This window comes from Macrotis lagotis, chromosome 1 (assembly GCF_037893015.1).
Source record: "Macrotis lagotis isolate mMagLag1 chromosome 1, bilby.v1.9.chrom.fasta, whole genome shotgun sequence".
In the NCBI taxonomy this organism is placed as follows: Eukaryota; Metazoa; Chordata; class Mammalia; order Peramelemorphia; family Peramelidae; genus Macrotis; species Macrotis lagotis.
The window spans coordinates 826727046-826749875 of NC_133658.1; the positions used below are offsets into that span (position 1 = coordinate 826727046).

Sequence of the window (22830 nt, forward strand, 5' to 3'; positions counted from 1 at the left end):
AAATCATAGAAATAATAATTTCATCCAAGACAATGACAATAAGGAGACAATATAACAAAACTTATGGGATACTGCCAAAGTAATTATAGGGGAAATATTATATATCCCTAAATATAATATTTGAATAAAATAGATAAAGAGATCAGTGAATTGGGCATGCAACTAAAAAGCTAGAGAAAGAAAAAATTAAAAATTCTCAATTGAATACCAAATTACAAATTCTGAAAATCAAAGGAAAAATTAATTAAATCAAAAGTAAGAAAACTATTGAATCAATAAATAAAACTAAGAATTGGTTTTATGAAAAAAACAATAAAGTTGATAAATGTTTGGTTAATTTGATTTAAAAAAAGAAAGATGAAAACCAAATTACCAATATCGAAAATGAAAAATATGAACTCACTACCAATGAGGAGAAAAATTAAAGTAATAATTCGGAGCTATTTTGCTCAACAGTATGCCAACAAATTTCACAGTTTAAGTGAAATGGATAAATATTTATAAAAATATAAACTGTCCAAGTTGAAAGAAAAGGAAAATAAATACATAAATAATCCCATCTCAGAAAAAAATTGAACAAGCCATCAATGAACTGCCTAAAAAATATCTCCAGGGTCAGATGGATTCACAAGTGAATTCTACCAGACATTCAAGCAGCAATTACTTCCAAATCTATATAAACTATTTGAAAAAATAGGTGAAGAAGGAATTCTGCCAAATTCCTCTTATTGTAATAATATGGTGCTGATAGCTAAACCAGGAAGTATCAAAACAAAAAAATAAAATTATAGACCAATTTCCCTAATGAATATGGATGCAATAGATTTTATTTTTAAAAATTTAAATTAAAAAAATTATCAAAGTGATTATAGCAATTTATCATGAGGATAATACATTATCATCAAGGAGCATTTATACCAGGAATGCAGGGGGTTGGTTCAGTATTAGGAAAACTATCAGAAAAATTGTCTATATCAATAACAAACCTAACAGAAATCATATGATTATTTGACTAGATGATGCAAAAAGCTTTTGATAAATACAGCACTCATTCCTATTAAAAACATTAGAGAGTATAGGAATAAATGATAAACTAAAACTATCAACAAGTATTATATAAAATGAGGATAAGTTAGAAATATTTCCAATAAGATCAGGGATGAAACAAGGATATCCATTATTACCACTTCAATATCGTATTAAAAATGGTAGCTTTAGCAATAAGAGAAGAAAAAGAAATTGAAGGAATTAGAATAGACAATGAATCAAAACCCTCAATCTTTGCAGATGATAAGGTATGTTTAGAGAAGTCTAGAAAATCATCTAAAAAAACCTACTTGAAATAATTAGCAACTTTAACAAAATTTCAAGATATGAAATAAACACACATAAATCCTCAGTATTACTATATATTAATGACACAGAATCAAAAGATAGAGAAATTCCATTTAAAGTAACTGTAGAGAACTTAAAATACTTGGGAGTCTGCCTGCCAAGGCAAACTCGGAAACTATATGGAAACAACTATAAAAAACTTTTCACACAAATAATATCAGATCTAAATAACTGAGCAAATGTCAATTCCTCAGGGGTAGGATAAGCTAATATAACAAAAATGACAATTCTACCTATATTAAATTATTTATTCACTGCCATACCAATCAAACTTCCAAAAAATTTATTTTATTGAACTAGAAAAATAGTAACTCAATTCATATGGAGGGACAAAAAGGTCAAGAATATAAAGGGAATTAATGAAAAAATGCAAAGTAAAGTGGCCTAGCCATACTAGATCTAAAATTATTTTATAAAGCAGCAGTCATCAAAACTGTTTGGCACTGGTTAAGAAATAGAATCGAATCGATGGATATGTGCAAAAGAAGCAGCAGTAAATGACTATAGTAATCTACTGTTTGATAAACCCAAAGATTGCAGCTTCTGGGATAAAAAGTCACTTTTTGAACTGCTGTGAAAACTGGAAGAATGTATAACAGGAACTAGGCATAGACCAACAGCTCACACTCTATACCAAGATACGGTTGAAATGGGTAGAGGATTTATACATAAAAGGTAATATTATAAACCAATCAGGAAAACACGGAAAGTTTACCTGTCAGATCTCTGGAAAGGGGAGCAATTCAATACCAAAGAAGAGATAGAGAACATTGTAAAAGACAAACTGCATATTTTTGATTATATGAAATTAAAAAGTTTTTGCACAAACAAAACCATTACAACCAAGATTAAAGGGAATATAATATGTTGGTAAACAATTTTTACAACTTGTGTCTCTGACAAAGGACTCATTTCTAAAATATATATAGAGAGAATTGAGTCAAATTTATAAGAATACAAATCATTCCCCAATTGATAAATGGTTGAAAGATGTAGAAAGGCAATTCTCAGATGAAGAAATCAAAACTATTTATAGTGATATGAAAAATTGCTCTAAATCACTATTGATTAGATAAATACAAATTAAAACAACTCTAAGGTACCACCTTCCATCTATCAGATGAGCCAATATGACTACAAAGAAAAATGATCATTATTGGAACATATGTGGGGAAACTGGGATACTAATCATCGTTGATGAAGTTTTGAACTGATCCAGTCTTTCTGGAGAGCAATTTGGAATCATGCTCAAAGGACAATAAAACTGTGCATGAACCCTTTGATCCAGAAATACTACTACTAATTCTGAATCCTGAAAAGGTCACAAAAATGGGTAAAAATCCGACATATATACAAAAATATTCATAGCAGCTCTTTTTGCAATGGCAAAGAATTGGAAATTGAGGGGCTTCAATTGGGGAATGGCTAAACAAATTACGATATATGTATGTGATGGAATACTATTGTGTTATAAGAAATTGTGAATGTTGGGACTTCAGAAAAAAACTGGAAAGACTTGCATGAACTGATGCTGAGTGAAGTGAACAGAACCAGAAGAACATTATATACACTAACATAGGGTGATTATCAAGGTGATTGTCAAAGGTGGATTTCTTCATTTCGACAGTGCAATAATCAAAGAAAAATTCTGAAAGATTTGTGATAGAAAATGCCATCCATATACAGAGAAGGAACTGTGGAGTTTAAATGAAGACCAAAGCTTACTATCTTCAATTTTTAAAAGTTGTCTTATTGAATTATATCATTTTTTTATATCTGAAGTTTTTTTTCTTCCATTTGGATTTGATTCTTCTGTTACAACATGATATAAATGTAGAGGCTATATTAGATTGCTTTCTGTCAGGGGGAAGGGGGAAGGAAAAGAAGGGGGGGGAATGTAAAATTCAAAACCTTGCCAAAAAAAATGATTGATAAAAATTACTGTTGCTTGCAGTTGGAAAACAAATAAAATATTTTAAAAGAAATTTTTTAAAAGATACAGCTGAAATCCTACCTTCTACAGGATGCCAATCCTCTTCATTCTAGTGTCTTTACTCTGCTAATTATTTGTCTTGTATGTAGTTTTTTGGGTAAATGGTTGTTTGGGTATTTCTGCCGCCCCCTCCCCCAACTCATTAGCCTGTGAATTCCTTGAGGACAAGGACAGTCTTTGACCTTTCTTTGTATTCTCAGTTCTTAGTGCACTGGTATATAGTAGACATTTACTAAATGTCTATTACCTACCTGATTAGATACCACAATACAAATTACTATAAATACTTTTGCACATAAATAAATACTTTTATATATTTACATATTTATAAATACACTATAAATACTTTTCCCTCTTTCTTTGATTTCTTTGGGTATAGTGCTAGTAATGATATAGCTGAGCGTTTTTTGACAGTCTTTCTCCTAAATAAATGATGGTATATGAATATAATGAAATATTATTTTGCTGTAAAAATATTGAAATGGTCAATTTCAATGGAAACTAGGAAAACTACCATGAACTGTACAAAGCTAAGTGAATAGAGCTAGGAGGAACAATTTATACATTTACAGCAACATTAGAGAGAAACTAATTTTGAAAGACTTCAGAATTCTGATTAATGAAATGAGAAACTACAAGTCCTAGAGAAAGATGATTGAAACATGCCACTCACCTGACAGATAAGTGATGAATTTAAGATGTAGAAAGAGATATATTTCCAAATATGAATAGTGTAGGTATTTGTTTTGTTAAACTATACATCTATATATTGGAGGGAGGGGAGGACAGTGGAAGGGACAAATTAATTTTAGAAAGAAAAAACAATATTGATGCTATGATACACCATATTAACTTCAATATAATTTATTTTTCTGTGGTCGTGTTACTCTAAAATAAAATTCAGTACTGAATTATAATGCCAAGAAAGAATGGTAAAAATACACTGTATTATCTTACTACTAAAAACCCTTTATGATGTAAGACTACCATTAGTATATAAATAATATATATAAATGATAGCATTTTATCAAGAATGAATAGGAACCATTAATTAAAAAATAAAGTTTTGAGAGTACAAGATTTAAAATGGATGCCATTTGCATTTTAAAATCACTGTATTGTTTAAAAACACATAAGTTGTGCATTAAAAAAATTTTTTTAAAAAGAATCATAACTGCTGGATCAATCTCCTCTTCAGCAATTGTAATTATCATTTTTGTCAACTTTGTCAATCTAATAAGAATATGTAGTGGGAACTCAAGAGTCATTTTCATTTTATTTCTTTTGATTACTTTTGATTTGAAGGATTTTTAAAAGCTTACTTTTCTTCTTTTGAAGAATGACTTGTTCTTATATATTTGAATGAGTTCCATATACATATATATATATATATGTATTAAATATCAGAAATGTATTAGATATTCTATGAACATCTCATTTGTTAAAGAAGGGCTATCTTTTTGTGAAGTCCTAATCTGAATGCTGGAGTTTACTGACATTTCTCTTTGAATTTCTTGATCATTATTTCATGTGGTACCCTTTTTATATCATTGCTAAAGTTAGCAAAAAAGATACATGCTCCAGAATTTAGGGACTAATTTACTAAATGTCTTTTTCAGAAATGAAAATTGATAAGTCTTGATAGGGATATATGTAGATATAGATATGCAAATGCATATATAGGTAGGTATGTATATGTATGTATGTATGTGTGTGCTTTTAGACATAAGAAGAAATTTTCTCAGGAAAACACCTCAAAAAATAATTTGTAAATGTGTGACTGATGACTCTGAAGTGATTCCTAAAACCCCATTGGAGGGATACCAGTTAAAATGTAACAAATGTAAGATAAACTGTAATCTATTTGGACAATATGCTTTCCTTGGTGCCACACTGTATGTAATACTGACTCCTAGACCATATCTGGTACCCCAAAGCAACTCTGGGAATCCCATGAATACCCCTAGATCTCCACACCTGGATGGAGAAGGGATTGGAACCTGAGAGCCTATGAGAGTGACTTCATTCTTGACTGAGATTAGCTGAGTGGACACCTCACCACACCCTTGGGTTCCAAGATACTTTAGGTTGGAGTCAGGTGTACCCCAGAAGTTTCCCCTTACCAAAGAAGTCTCCTGGATTTGGGGGGGGGGATGTATGAAGGATTAACAATCAAAAGGAAACCCTTTATATGGTCCTTAGCAGGGAAAATTCCAAACCTGGACCCTCAAGAGGCTTAGCCGCCCTAGTGAGTTGGTGAGGGTCACAGCCTTGTCAATTGTGTGCTGCCTTACTCAATATCTTTGGCCACAGTGCCCCCTACTGGCTTGTCCCATCCAATCAAAAGCCATTGATCATGTATCGTATTCCCATTTCTTATAATACCAAGTAATTGTGTCCCTTCTCATCTTTAAAAGGGAGGCATGTGAATAATCAGTCTGTATTTGTTAGAGGTGAATGACACTTTACAAAAAGTATTAGTCAAACCAAACCAGGAAATGTAGGGAAGATATGAAGGATAAACAATTGCCTCAATTCTCTAACTGGTGGAGGCTTAGCCAGATGCAGACAGGAATCTAGTAGTTCTCCTAAGCTACCTGACGACTCTCTTAGGAGAATTGAATGAGCTTATATTAAATTCCTATCCAAATCCTAGCCAGTGCTTATGAGTCCCTGGATGGGGGAACTCTTGAAAAGTGTTCTGTTCCTTCCTTCCTCCCTCTCCCTGACCCTTCCTCCTTCTCTCTGTCCCCAGTTTGTCCAGGCTGAGAGAAAACAGCTGTGCTTCCTGATGGACTGTGCTACTCTAAACAGGTGCACCTCATTACCTGCCAAGGAAAGCATATATAAGAAAGTAGGCCTCCCCTGCTCCCTAGGATCTGTCTCATGAGGTGTTTGCTGACTGGAAGCCAAGCCAGTTTAAAGCTACAAAGCTGTTCTGTGAATACAGAATTTTTTGCTTGTTTTTCCACCTAAAAAATCTATTTGTTGTTGGTTGGTCATTTCAGTCGTGTCTAACTCTTTGTGACCCCTTTTGGAGTTTTCTTGGCAAAGATACTGGAGTGGTTTGCCATTTCCTTCTCTAATTCATTTTACAGATGAAGAAACTGAGGCTTCTCTTTGACTCTCTCTCTATATATATAGGCAGCAGTGATGGCACCATTTACCCAATCTGCCATCTTCGAAATCTCTTATTGACTCTTCTTCCACACCTCTAAAACAGAATCAGTTATACAGCCCAAACTCCTGTACCTCTTTGTCAGTGAGGAGAACTCCCCTATGCCTTGGCACTCCCCAGAGTACATCACAACTCTTCTTCATTTTCACCCATGCTCTTCAAAAAGTGGACATGACCGGGGCGGCTAGGTGGCATTGGGGTGGCGTAGTGGCATAGTGGATAAAGCACTAGCCCTGGAGTCAGGAGTACCTGAGTTCAAATCCAGCCTCAGACACTTAATAATTACCTAGCTGTGTGGCTTTGGGCAAGCCACTTAACCCCATTTGCCTTGCAAAAACCTAAAAGAAAAGAAGTGGACATGACCAAAGATAGCAATTACCCTTCTTTAGCCAACCTGGTCAAAAGCCTGGCTAGTCCTTGAATGAGTGGCATATGGTCTATCCCTGGAATTAGACTTGAAACTTTCTAAGCTAAAAGTCTTGGGGGAGGGGGGAATGAAGGACTTTAGGGTAATTTAGGACTTTGAGGATGGAAGGAGTTGTTTCAACTAAAGGATTAGAAAAAGTTTCATGAATTTAACCTTAAAGGAAAAAAAATTCAAAAGTCAAAAGGGAATATATCCAAGAATGGGAGAATTCAGAACAATATCAGAGAATGATGAAAAGTCAGACTTCACTGAAATTTAGATGCTATGAAATGGAATAGAATAAAATGATGCTGGAAAGATAAGATAGGATCAGAATATTGAAGACCTCCAAATGCTTTTGGAGTTTGTATTTTTTCCATAAATAAAAGGGAGACAAAGAAGACTTTTGCTCTCTACAAAAGTGAATGGTTAAACCTACACATTAGGAAGATTATCTTAATAGCAGCATGAAGAGAGCATGGATTAGAGAATGAAGAAACTGGCACTAGAGACCATTTAAAAAGCTATAAAAATCTAGGAGTTAAGTGATGAAGGGCCTAATTAGCATTATGTGAAATGGGGAGAAGAAAAAGGGATACTGATGAGAGAGATATTGATATGGTGGAACCAATAGGAAATGAAAACTAAATAAATATGCTAAGAGATGGAATGGTGCTGATATTTCAAGACTGAGTGACTGGGAAAACAGAAATGTTATCAATGGAAATAGGGAAAGTTGGAAGAGAAGGATTTAAGAGGGAGTGTTTAGTTCAGTTTTGAACATGATAAGTTTAACATACCATCAGACTAGATGGCAAGTAGAAATGACTAGCAGGTAGTTGTAGATACAAGCCTGGAAGATAGGAGACTGATATGGAAGTCATCTGAAAACAGATGGTAATAGAAGAATAAGGGTGAAAGATATCCCCATGGTAAAGAATTTAGTAAGTGGAGAGGAAAAAACTGACATCCAGAAAAAGAACTGATAGACAGAAATATGTATAGAATTATTTTGCATGTATATACACACATATTTGTGTCTAATGGTAGCCATCTCTAGGGCAAGGGGTGGGGAAGGAAGAAAGAAGGGAAAAAAAGAAATTTACATGATAACTTTATCATATAGTTAAAAGGAATAGTTAGTTATATATAATAGGTTTGTAGTTTCTTATGCAATTCTTTTTTTAAAACCATATTGTTATGCAAATGCTTGTTTTATTCCATAAATTAAAAATAAATTAAACAATTGTTTAAAATTATAGGTGCAAAAGAAAGTGAAGAGAAGGACCCCAACAGAGACTATGGGAACACCCAAATTCAGGAGTTGTAAGTATACAATAAAACAGTAAGGAAGGTTGAAAAGGATGAGCCAGATCAGCAGAAGAACCACATGAGAAAAAAAATCATGGAAAGCAAAGGAGTAAGAAAATGTTACTATTTTCCTTTCATTTTTTTGCTAGCTTCATTTAACCAAGTATCTAGTAAGTGCTTACTATCTACTAGGTTCAAGGGATTCAAAAACAAATGCACAACAGTCCCTGAACTGAAGGAGCTTTGTGTGACCACTTTATGGTGATTATCCACCCCCCAAACTCAGTATGTGCCTGTCTACTGACAGTCAAGCATCCTGTATTCATCCACAAACATAATTTCCTATGGAAATTGAATTCAAATAGTCCAGTATGTTTTGGATATATGTTCATGCTATCATTTCTTCAGTATTCTACTGAAAGAACTAGAGGACTCAATGCTATTTGTTCAGTTGCCATTTCCCTTTCAGATATGGTCAGGCTTATTGCTCAAAAGCATTTGACTACTGGATTCTTAGCAGTTCTAGTATGGGTTGCCATAGCTATGGCAAATTACCGTGAGTGTGTGTGTGTGTGTGTGTGTGTGTGTGTGTGTATTTTACCATTTCAATCCACTAATAACCTACTTATGTGCTAAGTAGGCATTTATTCATATACAGAATAATTACTTATGAAATGCTCAGAGTGCCATCTGGTCCTGTCTTGAACTATGCTAATCAGAAAGCATCCTGTTGCAGTGGCCTTGAAAAACCTCAACAGCTGCTTAAAAGTAGTAGACTGAGGTCCCAGAACATTTTTTGTACCAGCAGAGTAGACAATGCAACTTAATTATAATGATAACGACCTTTATACAACAGCTCTCTCTGTTGATCTTAATATTCTTTATAGTTAACTGCATTGTAAGTGGATTCAAAAACCCCAGAAATCAGATCTGTTTGATATGTATCAACCTTCTTTGTGGAGCTCAAATCTTTTTTTTTTTTACAGCACACATATATATTGCTTTACATATACCATTCACCATTTATGAGATCAATAGAATGCAACTCATAACCCATCTCTGAATTAGTAATTAATCCTAAGAAGTTACCAGAAGCACAGAGAGGTTAAGAGTCAGAAGAAGGATTTGAACTTGTACCTTCCTGACTCCAAGCTTTGTATTATGACTCTTTTCATAGATGAGGAAATTGAGCCCCAGAAAAATGATGAGATGTGCCTATGGATTCATGGGCTATTTAAATCAAAGGTAGGATTTGAACCCAGAACTTGATAGATAATTCTCCTTAATTTTGGTCATTTAAGATCAGTGGAAAGCAAGAGCTATCTTAAGTTTTATGGAAATCAATATTAAAAAGACAAAAAAAAGCAATAGTATCTCTTAGAAACCTTTTTTTAAGGTTTTTGCAAGGCAAACGGGGTTAAGTGGCTTGCCCAAGGCCACACAGCTAGGTAATTATTAAGTTTCTGAGACTGGATTTGAACGCAGGTACTCCTGACTCCAGGGTTGGTGCTTTATCCACTACACCACCTAGACACCCGTCTTGGAAACCTCTTGAAGAGGTCATGCCCACTGAGTTGCATAACCAGTAAAAGCAGCATGATGATATCACTAGATAACATCAGTGGCCCCAGTTGGGAACAAAAGTCAGGTCTTCTCTTGGTTTAATAGTCTGCCCCCTAAAGTCTTCTGCTTCTCTAATAAAAGTGATCTCAAAGATGTCACTACTCAAATTGAGCCCTCATTTTTATTCTCTAAGCTCTATTAAAATCCTTTTTTTTCCTGTCCATGTCCAATTATTGTTTATCTTCCAAACCCATATTTTACACTTAATGATTTTTTATCCTAGAAATAAAACCTTTATTTCAGGGCATGATCTTTTATTCCAGATAAGAAAACAATGGCTTCTTTAGCACTAACTACAGCACATTTATTTTAAAAACTTAGACATTTGGGAAACTCCCTTCTAACACCACCAACTCCGCATGCATTTAATTATTCTTTCTTCTATTATAATTCTTTGAGCACATGTCTTATCCCTCCTTCCTTTTAACCTCTCTAATGGCTAGGACAATTTTATATTGTCAAATATTCTAAGAGAGAGGCCAAATGACTACTTGAAACCTTTCTCCAACTACATGGAAGAACAGAAGTTTTCAATTGAAAAAACTGGAGGGAAAGGAATTCTGAACTCCAGAATTCATTGGTAGTTAGGAGGTAAATAAAACTTGCTACAGTAAAGACCAGGTGTAGTTAAGTCTTCAGAGATTAAAACCTGAAAGTATACACAGTGCTCACCATAAACTAGAATGGGGTCACCTTTAAAAAGATAACTAAACACAATGACCAGTAAGTTCAGTCTAGAGAAACTAGTAAGCCAGAGAGTATTAGCTAACCAGGAGAACTCTTCTTTGGGATCTAAGAAGTTTGATGCCTAGGACAAAGATCTTCTGCTGAGAGAAAAGTCTTCTAGTCAAGATTTTGATCACTCAACAGGCTTCACTGTTAAGTAAAAAAAGTAATACAAAACTGAGAAAGATTACTTCTTCCACCTTTATGGGTGGACCGTTATGTGTCTTAAGGCCAAAAGATATTTTTCTAAAAGAGTTATAAAATTCTCTGGTTTTTGAATGAAAAGAGCATGGCAGAGGTCACTCTTCTTATGAAGAAGCTATAGTACTATAGGTAAGAATTTTGATTAAAGACAGAAACTGAAAAAAGCAGAGAAAAATTCCACATCCTTATACCCAATAGGACTGTATTTGGAAACCTCTAAAAGAGGTCATGCCCACTGAGTTGCATAACCAGTAAAAGCAGCATGATGACATCATTAGATAACATTAGTGGCCCCATAGTAGTAGAAGCCTGAGTTGAAATTCTTGTATGTGCCCTGGCCACACCTCTTCCCTGTATGTATGCTCTACCATGCGGATAGTATGCTCACACATTTTCATTGTACTTCCCTCCAAGCGTGAACCCTGGCTATATATCTTCCTTATATTTGTCCCTCCACATATACATTTTGGTCATTTATGATCTCCACAAGCACCTCCTTGATTCATGTTCCACTAATGATTTTAATCTTTGTTATAAGGGAAGTCTTGAAGGATAAGAGGGAAATGATATAATCAAAAACTAGTATGATTTACAACAAAAAAAAAATTTACCAAAAAAAAAGCCATCAATTTAAAAAAAGAGGGAAAGGACTTCCTTTCTTTGGGCAACAAACCAGATGAATTTTCTTAGTTAATTCTTAAAGAACTATTACATTGTCAAATTATGTGTCTGTGTCTGTGTGTGCGTGTGTGTGTGTTTGTACGTGTGTGTGTCTGTGTGTGTCTGTGTGTGCATGTGTGCGTGTGTGTGTGTGTGTGTGTGAGTGATCTATGTGGAGCTTTAGATGTAGTAGATCACCCTGTAGTTAAAAAGTCTAAACTTGAGTTCCAGCACTATCACTTACAAACTATGTAACAATGAACGAATCCCTTAGACTTTCTTAACCTCCGTTTCTTCTTCTTCTGGGAAGCTAGGTAGCACAGAGGAGTTAAGTAGTGCAGGTTAGAGCCCCAGGTCTGGAGTCTGGAAGACTCCTCTTCATGAGTTCAAATCTGGACTCAGACACTTACTCACTGCGTGACCCTGTTTGCCTCTTCTGTAAATGAGTTAGAGAAGGAAAATGCAAACTCTACAGGATCCTTGCCAAGAAAATCTCATGGAGGGTCATGAAAGGTTGGACACAACTGAAAATGATTTAAAAACAATAACAAAATGCTAATTATATTCTTACTGTGCCAAAGGGTAGTTAGGAGGAAAGCATTTTTAATCAATTGAAGCACTAAAGAAATGTGAGTTATTGCTGTGTGTTAGTGATAGTGAGTAGCATTCCTCCCCCCCCCCCAGTCCCTGCTTCCACACAAAAAGCAGGCATTGGCTCTGCTTTTAGTCAACCACATATATAATTAAGTTTTTGAACATATCAGAAGCATGGGAAAACCCCCATATGCTCTATGGGGAGGAATGCCCCTTCACACTATTTTTAAATCAATGTCTTAACAATCTTACCTTTCTCAAGTAAACCATCTACAAACACTTGTGAAAAGAACCACAATCTTAGTGAATCTCTGAAAGGGATGCAAAGTAAAAGGATGGAGAAAGCAGGCACAATCCTCCAAGCCTTTTCTCCCTAAAATGTCTTTGCAATTTCCAGCCTTTATCCTAACTGTCACCATTCAAGACTCAAATATACAAATCTGCTCTACATAAGGATCATCATTCATGTTTCAATAATGTTTAAGGTTCACAAAATATTTTCCATATCACATACTCCTAATCTTTTTTTTTTGTTTAAGACCTCTTTGGTAGACTGGTTTCCAAATATTGGATTTAAAAAAAATAATGGAAGCAAATGCTAAATGTCAGTTAAAAGTTAGTAAGAATGTTATTTTTCCTCATCCAAATTTACAGACCCACTGAAATTGCTGTAGAAACTGGAGTAAGCAGAACTAGTAGAGTCCAGTTTAAGAACTTCTGTAATGGAGACAAAAAACATGGTTTGTTTCATGAGCATCACTATCTCTCCAAATGGAGGCTTCTTATCTTCTTTAGACGATGAGAGAGTTTTATTGGTCTTAGAGTTTCATATGATTCCCAATAGCTGAAGCAAGCCTTTGTTTTCTGAGTCATGACTCCCATCTCTGCCACAACTCACTTTAGAATTTCAGAATTCTGGTGCCAAATGAACAGGGGTGAACACATTTCTGGATAGAAATGATTTTCTATGACCATTCTGTCCCCTGGATTTCTCCCAGTTGGAAGTCTCCTTCCTTCTGTCAACCTTCATTTAGGATGGCATTGCAGAACTCTGCCCAACTCTACTCCATTTGGAGAGCCTGACAACAGCCAGACAAGAGCTTAATTGGCACACTGATGGTGGCAACAGGTTGAACTAAAGCTGGTGTTGACAATGGTGGCAGACCATTAATAGAGCATACTTTGGAACTGAAAGATTCAATTACTTCCTTCCCAGCCCTCTAAGTTTCAAGTAGTCATTTGGCTTCTCTCTTACACAAATTTTCTGATTTTCTTTATCCGTGGAAGTCCAGGAAACTATAGCAGCATGAGAGACATAGAAGTAACTGATAGAACAGATGAAAAAGAAGCCTGCTAGATCCAGAAGCACTGAGTTAAAGCTATTTATTATTGTTAAAACAACAAAAAGATCAGTGGTTTTAAAAAATCAGATGAAACTGAAATATGTTCAATGCCTTCTCCAAGCATCAAGGGTGACAACTGCCTTCTGGGAAAGCCACCTGTCTCTGTGAGACTCCACATAGCTGGCTGACCAAATGTGTTAGCAGGAACTCATGCCTGATTAATGATTTTTCTTCCTGGAACTGACTTCAAGGCTAGTTCAACTGCTACTTCCTACACAAAACCTTTACAAATCTCAGTTGTTAATGCCATCATTCCAAAATTACTGTTCAGCTACTTAGTATATATTTTTGAATTTACTTATCTGTTTTCATATTGTTTTGCCTCTATCAAATTTAAACATTAGGAGGCCAGAGATGGTTTCATTTTTTGTCCTTTTTTCCTCAATATCTAATACAACCTGTTGCACATAGTTGGTGCTTAATAAATACTTGTTGAATGGATAGATAAATAACTTATAACTGAACCAGGAGAATCACTTGAAAACTTAAGAACTCTATTGGCTTCCCAGAGATATGACATCAAACCCATCACTGCAGGTGTTGGGGGAAAAAAGTGTTCTCTTCTCCCTCCTTCTTAGACCTTTCACTAGCAAAAATCAAGTTTACCAGAAGCATAGTACCTGAAGCTTCTGGCTCTTCTCACTCCTCCAAAGAGGACCCTAGTATTGGTTATAAGCATCTTGTTTTCTTTGCCCTCTATAGACCCTTTCAAGGCTTTGTAGTTTTAGATGCAGTCGTTTCCAGCAAGGAATATTCAAATTATATAGACAACTAGATGGAGAAGTAGTCATTTTCTCCAATCACCAGTAACTGTCAAAAGACAACAGCAATAATAAGCAAACAAAAAGAATTATGGGCCACAGGTGGAATAATTAGAAATTAGAAATCAAGAAGTCCAAGGTAATAGCTTTGCAAATTAATTACTAATTCTTAACACATTCATTTAGCACTTCTTCCCCACCAACAACCATGTCTAGATAGGCTCTACAAATCAACCCAAAGCCTTGTGCTTTGGGACCCACTCATGGATTTCCCTCTTATTGCAATCTCTTCCTCCAACATTCTGTTGCAATCAGTATTAGATGTCAATTAGATGTCAAGGGTAAAGGTGGAGAAGGCATGAGTATGATACTATTTTCCCTTCTTCCTGACGCAGCCCAAATGCTAGGAAACCACATAACCTGTAAAGGTTCTGTCTAATTTACCTGTATCCACTCTAAGCCTGGAATATTACTGTGCTAAAAGAAATGATGAACTTGATGATTTTAGAAACCATACAAAGACTTGCATGAAACAGTGAAATGAGCAGAAACAAGGGAGCATTGTATACAGTAAAAACAATATTGTTTTAATAATAACTTTTAATGAATGTTATCTTGCCTAGTATAAATACTGTAAAGGAAATAGGAAGAAAGATGGTATCTACAAATAGGGAAAAACTGATAAATAGAAGTGTACATAGAATAATTTTACATATAAGTATACTTGATTTTGCCTAATGATAGTCCTGTATAAGAATGAGTTGGGGAAAGGGAAGAAAAATATAAATTGACATAAATTTGTTCTATATTTGAAAGGAATAATAAGTTGAGCATAATAGATTTGCATTTTCATGTATAATCATCTTTTTATTGTGGTTGTGGAAATGCTTGTTTTATTCCATAAATTAATTTTTTTTTAAAAAAAGGAAAAAACTCAACCACTGACTCAGGCAAGTCAAAGAACTAAAGAATGGAGGGGAAATGGGTCAGGGGTCATTGTGTGGACCTAAAGAAAAGAAGACTTGAATCCAACTGAGATCAGTCCTGTTCCTCTCAGATGATACTTGGGGAATTGACTGAGACTGGTAAAAAATTGATTTCCTTATGTAGGGAAAGACTGAGATAGTTTTGAGGTTCAGCCCTGGGGATAAACCCATCATCAAAGGGGAAAGAGTCAAAAAGTTAATGACAAAGGAAAAGAAGGGGTAAAACTGAAACTTCCAAAGATCTCAGGAAAAAAAATTCAGTTAGTTTAAAACCTAGATTATATGTAGCTACACCAACAGAAAAGATACTAAAATTGGAAGGGAAGATCAATACCAAAACTTCTAAGAGATTCTAAATCTCGCTAAATAAATGCAAAAAAAAGGAAATCGAACCATCACCTGATGAAATACACTACACCTTAAGAGAGCATAGAAATATGGGGCAGCTGGGTGGCACAGTGGATAGAGCACTGACCCTAGAGTCAGGAGGACCTGAGTTCAAATCCAGCCTCAGACACTTAATAATTACCTAGCTGTGTGACCTTGAGCAAGTCACTTAACCCCATTGCCTTGCAAAAAAAAAAAAACAAACCAGAAATACTTCTGGATATTCCAGAATGATTCAAGAGAGAAATCAGAATCTTGAGAGAAGTTATAAGAGGAAAAAAATGGCAGAATTTATAGCTTGCACAGCAGAAGTAATTAAGATAATAGATTTGGTGGGGAGTTTCTGCAATAAATGAAAAAGAGTACTACTAATTGGGAATAATAAAGTTACATGGGGATATACTGGGTTTACTGAAGACTATATTGAAGTGAAGAACAATGTAGAAGAAGAGGAACTAAAAGAAACAGTGAAAAAAGAAAACATGCTCTCCTTGCAAGTAAAATACAATGATCTCAAAGGTGTGATGCAAAAAGAGACACTTACTGGATCATAGATTTCCCAAAGGGAACATGATGAAACAAAAATCCTGAACACCAGAATGCAAGAAATAACACCAGAAAATTGTTTACAGCTTCTAATTGTAGAAAACAATTAGAAGAATTCACAGATCACTTGAAGAAAATAAAAAGCCCAATGTTTCAATTCTAAGACATATAGTGGTTCAATTTATCAGTTTCAATCACAAAAAAAATTGCAAATGGTCTGAAGATCTTCTTAAATAAAGAGAAAATATTCATGACACAAGATTATTTTGTACCCACCAGAAACCACAGAAGGAAATGTAATGATATATTCTAAAAACAAACAAACAAAATAGAGCTCAAGATGGGACCCAAAATAACAAGCCATTCACAAATGAACCTAATCATCAAAGAAAAAAGATATACATCCCATCAAAGACAAAAATTTGAAGCATTCCTCAAAAAAGGATATGAATATATCATTCAACTTGCAAACAACTCTAGCAACAGAAATACAAGAAAAGTAAATAAGTACAACAAAGGAAAGCTCAATTAATGAAATATATTATCTCATCTCCTAAAACTATTAGAAGAAAAAAGTGAAGACAGCTATTGGATTTTTAAAAAAGGAACAACAAATGGGCCATTAAGACATTTCTTGATAAACACAAAGAAATAAGGTTGAAAATCAGTGCTAAGAAATTGGAGAAATGATGGTGAAGAAACATGTCTGAAACACCATGGACACTTTGCAACCCACTTTCCCTCAACTTTACAAGTGAATCAGTGTCTATTGTGGAACTAATTAGCTAAATGAAAGGGTACAGAAAAGGGAAGAAGGGAAATGGAAGATAGAAGAGAATGTATGATGTACTCCAATCAAGTCCATGGGTAAACAATGAAGGGAAGACAATTCCTTTACTCTCCCAGAAAGAAGAGGGACTATAGGAAAATGGAGAGATAATGGCTAAATTTGGAGGAGGAGTCTTACAGAACAGCACTGTCATGGAAGTCTGCAAAAGTCTATTAAAGTCTGATGGGAATTTTACAATGAGTTCATATGAAAGAAAATAGTGCATAGAGAGACAATTTCTCTAAGAACATCATACCTCCATGGACCACCAGAAGTCCAGGAGTCAATTAGCATCCAGAAAAATGAGAAGGCATGGACCTAGAGGGGAAGTTACATGGCAAATGGGAAAGAAAAAAATTATGTGAATTAGATTGCTTTCTGAAAGGGGAAAAGGCAGGGAAGAAGGGAAGAGAGAAAAAAGTTAAAACTCAAAACCTAGGACTGGCTAAGTGGTGCAGTGGATAGAGCCTTGGCCCTGGAGTCAGCAGTACCTGAGTTCAAATCCGGCCTCAGACACTTAATAATTACCTAGCTTGTATGGCTTTGGGCAAGTCACTTAACCCCATTTGCCTTATAAAAACCTAAAAAAAACCCCTAAAAACTCAAAACCTAGCAAAAAAATATGTTGAAAACTAAAAAATAAGTAAATAAAAGGAGTTATTTAAAAAAAAACATTATTATATGAATTTGAGAGAGAGGGAAATTTCTACCATCTGGGTAGGGGAGGGGAATTATCTTCATTATTCCCATCATGAATTTATACTTTTAAGAACAAGCCACAACAGAAAAAAGGGAGGGATGGGGAAGAGGGAACAAATAAGATCCACAAGGCAATAAGGTATATAAGTCTATTAGACAAGAGAACTCAGACTTGACACTTGACATCAGGTTTAAATCTACAAAGAACAGAAGGAGACTGAAGAAAATAGGATAAGGGGAGTAGCCAGGTGGCACAGTGAATAGAGCATCATAAATGATATGATATATATGGGGCTTTGTCTCAGCAAGTCAACATCCAAGGAGGTGCCCATCCTTCCTAGATCTCATGGTCTTCCTCATCCCACATCACTACATGGAATGACCAAGTGGCTGACACATCCCACTCCAAAGATTCCCATTACTATGTTGCCCCTCTTGAGTTTATCTTTCCTTGGGTCAGACTATAGCCTCTTCCAGTGTTTCTATACCGTTAGTGCTATCCCACACCCCCAAACCCCCAATCCAAGAACAGTTATTTTTGCCCAAGGAGAAAATATCTGGAGATACAGTTCTGAGTCGTATACTCATCCCTCTATTTTTGTATTTACCCAGAAGTTTGCAGGCTTCTTGGATCAATTTGATTGTGATGACATCATCATATACAGTATATGTCATGAAGGCATCTTGGATTTCTGCACATGATCTGAAATAGAAAACAATCACTTGATTCTTTCAGATCCATCTGAGTTTGGATCCTGAATTGACCTTTTAGAATACAGCAGAGATCAAATGAGCTTTAGCTCCAGAGTCATAGAATCTTTGACATTTTAGAATTATAGAATATAGAAACACTTACCACCACCTTGAGTGATAGGTACTATTATTATTCTCATTTTACAGGTGAGAGAACTGAGGCAGACAGAGTTTAAGTGACTTGTCCAGAATCATAGAGCTAGTAAAGTTCTCAGACTAAATTTAAACTTAGGTCTTCTTCACCCTAGATCTAGAGTTCTATCTTCTCTGCCATGTACCTGAATAATTTCTCTTCTGTGAATGCTACCATGTGAATAATTTAGAGCGAGAGAATATGACCAAGAGAGGAGGAGGGGTAAATACATACACCTCTTCCCCTATGTTGAATGAAGAATCAAAAGTGCTCAAGTGCATGTGGCCAATTCAACAACACAAGATGAGAAAATGAGAACAAAAATCAACTTAGGATTTTGGGGAAGAGTTCTGTGACCTGGGAGTGATGAGAGCTGGGTCCTAGTCCCACTTTCTGCCTAATAAGCTATATGACATTGGGCAAAATGTTCTCTCCCTCCCACATTTTTGGTGGGCTCAACCACAATTTTCTCATCCACCAAATGAATAGGTATGAAAAGATTGTTTAGATTTAGATCTAAATTCTAGGAAAGAAAAACATTTTTAAAAGATAAAATTACATTCATTAGATGAAAAGGAAAATTTCTTTTTCTCCCTCTGTCTTTGGAAGGCCAGTTATGAGACAAATGAGGCATTGAGGTAGGGATAGAATATAATATTATTGTAATAAATTAGACATGTTCCATTTAGGTAATCCCATAATGACACATTCTGACATACTCAAAGAATTATGTAAAGTTGCAAAAAAATGCACTGGCAATTTTTTATGAGACCCCCCTGGCCTGGTCAATTGCTCAAGGAATGGGCAGGGGGAAATATAGAGACTATCTTTAAAAATAACATTTTAAAGAAAGGCTTTATATTTCCACAATGTGTTTTTCACACACATGTTATTCATTTACTATTCCATAGTAGATAGGACCATGGAGATAATTTTGGTTTTGTTTTACATCCTCTGTTGAAAAACAGTAACAAGTGAAGCACACAAAAAAAAAAATCTGTGTGTGTGTGTGTGTGTGTGTGTGTGTGTGTGTATTCACTCAAAGAATTGACCTAGATCAAAGGGGCCACTGTATAGAGCTTCTATTTTCAGGTAGCATTGTATTATTGACATAGGGCACTGGAATATGACATAAAGTCCTCAATGAAATTTTCATTCATTTGAAAGAGACTGATCTAAAAATCCACACTAGAAGAACAAAGTGGATAGAAAATGCATATGACCAAGATAACAATGTGTATTTGAACAGCCAACCTTATTTAGTTAGTCCATTAGTGAGTGTATATATGCAAAAATATATATAAAGTTTATGTTTATACATTACACAAATATATATCTATATTATATTTGGGAAAATGCAGTGCTTTAGTAATTTACTTTTGTAGGTGTTACTTATTTTTACAGAAACTTTTTTTAAAATTTAAAATTTATTGATACATTTTTTTACACAACAAAGACACTTTCTAACACTATCTGAACAAATTCTCTAATATTCCTCACTCCCCTAATTGTTAAAAGAAAGAGTTATGTCCTATAACCTTGGCAGAATGGTTTTAACATAACAGAGGTTTTGTTGCCTGCATAATTGCCTGGGACAATATCACTCCATTGCTAGGGAGCTACTTCTAGAATAGCAGACATGTAAGAGACTTGCCTCAGAAAGACTAAAATATTTATAGGATTTCTGTAACTAGTTCCAATTGGTTACCCCCATAAAAAGAGGAAACTCTTTGGCTGAAGAGTAGTCAAAAAAGGCCTTTGAGGTTCAGCTACAGTCTTTTTGCTTCATATGCTTCTGGAAGACCTGAATCAATCTTCTTTTATTGGTGTCTACATAAAGGGAGAGAGGTCTTCAACCTTGGGAGCTTTAAATGGTACAAAGAGCTAACCACAGGAATTCAAGATTTGGACCCAGGCAGTCAGCCTAACATCTATGCTGCAAGGAATCTTCTGAAGCAACCTTCTAAACCCATGACAGCAAAATCTAAAAAGAAGACTTATTTGGTAAAGATGTCATCTTTGGACTTGAACTTGGTGAAACCAATGCTGTGTAGGTGATGTAGGAAAGGAGTTGCCCTTAAGGGCAAGGGAAGAAATATTCATACTTTCTTCTTGCTATATCTTTGAAGGAATATCTCTTTGCTAAAGCTAATTAATACATCAATTTTAAACAGTTAAATGGTATTGGTTTTTCAGTCACTATTCCTTAACAAATGGAGAGAACATAGTTTTTCATTGTTCGAGTCATTTGCAATAGAGATAGTCACCCACAAATCCTTCAAAGTACCCTGAAATTCCAAAGTATTGAATTAGTGGGCTTGGCTCTGAAAAAAAATGAGCCATTTTATTCTAAAAATGACTGTCATATTTGATAGTTTTGTTGCCTCTTCACACAGGCATTTTTATATTAAAGCCATTGTACCAATTATTCTTTTGGCTCTGATTTCTTCCTTCTTCATCACTTGATACAAGTCTTTGTATGTTTCTCTAAATTCAGCCATAATCTTCATTCCTTATATATACCAGCAATATTCTAGTATATCCTAGTAACAATGATACTAATAACTAACATTTATATAGTTCTATTAGACACTACACACTTTACAATTATTATCACATTTGATTCTCAAAACAACCCTTGTGGTAGGTACTATAATCCCCATTTTGCAGATGAGGAAGCTGAGGAAAACAGATATTAAGTGATTTACCCCAGAGTCACACAGCTAGTATCTCAGGTTGGATTTGAACTCATCTTCCTGACTACAGGTCCAGCACTATGTACTGCAGCACCCAGCTACCCATACCATAGTTTATGAAATCATTGCTTAATAGATGGTAACATATTTTTCCAGAGGTTTTTGTTGTTATTTTTATTGCAAAGCTGCTATGAATATATTTTACAAAGGCATCTTTTCTCATTATCAATAAATTCCTTGCGGTGTATCTAATCCATGGTGGTGGAGTCAAAGTATATGTACAATTTAACACTTTTCTTCAAACATGCATTTCCTTAACAATACCTATATCCAAGTGATGTCATTTGATTTTAAGTCATGAGAACTCATGATCTCACACAAGATGATGTTGATGATCAAAAATGTTGATGACATAAAACAGAAAGATTCATCATGAGTGAAAGGAGGACTTTGCATACAATTTGGATAGAGACAATTACCTAATTAACAGCAGAGCTATGTTAAGTAACCTAGACGCATTTTGGGGAACTTCAATGCAAGAGAGAATTTTTTCCAAGACAGGGAAAGTGAGCACCTATGATGCAGAAATATTACCACTAACAACTTGCTTGCAAGAAGTAGTATAAAAGATATTATTAAAGATCTGTATGACCAAAGAAGGAGGTGCACCAACCACGTAGTGAGAAAGCAAAGGTTAATGGTAGGCAATCTGAGATTTACAATGGCATACACAAAATATTAAAAGAACCAGAGGAATTTTCTACTTATTCAATGGATAATCTTTGGGGAATACATAGAAAGGAATGAATAAGAGTACTCAGGATAAAAATTTATAGAAGGATTGCCTTTTTCTCTAGTCATGGAAAGATTATTCATAACAAAGTCATAGTCACAGTGAAGTCATGAAAGTATTAAAGTTTGTGCCATATATTGGATTAAAACTTAAAATGACTTGAGAGATCCTAATTTTGTATATAAGGTAAGTGAGATCCAGGGAAACTGAATGACTTACCCAATGTCACATAGGCAATAAATAACATAACTAAAATTTGAACCTAAGTCTGACTCCAAAGCCAGTACTATTTCCATAGCACCATTTTGCCAATACACAGGAACCATGCAATGTTGTAGAGCATGACTTCTAAGTGTAGTTCAGGAGCTAACAACAGCATCTTTAAGTGTGGATTCCCTGGAGTGTAACCTAATTTATCATATGGCAATAAGTACCTTACCTAAAGGAAGGTCTTGTTAACAGGAGTTCACACCTCTAATTGATTATTCTCACCTGATCAAGAGATAAGGGCCTAGCCTCTGGTAACTTACATCAAGTGGGATGACTTGTTACTTACATTAAATAATTTGATATTTGATTCAATATGCTCCTTATACTTATAAATAAATATATTTTTAAAAATTGTTTATGCATGTATTATACATATTAAATTATTCATAGGAATCATACAAATAAAAAAGAATTTATTAAGAATTATGAATAAATAGTTATGTACTGAAGACACAAACAGGAAAAAAAAACAGTCCCTAATCTC

The 22830-nt window shown here is 34.9% G+C and overlaps 1 protein-coding gene across 1 annotated transcript in view; it reads right to left on the reverse strand.

The window, feature by feature from the left end:
• LOC141508501 (guanylate cyclase soluble subunit beta-2-like) overlaps nt 1-22830 on the reverse strand; it is a 98617-nt gene that overhangs the window by 64258 nt on the left and 11529 nt on the right. The window contains 1 exon segment of the mRNA XM_074217170.1: nt 18310-18404. Coding sequence (XP_074073271.1) covers nt 18310-18404 — 95 coding nt within the window.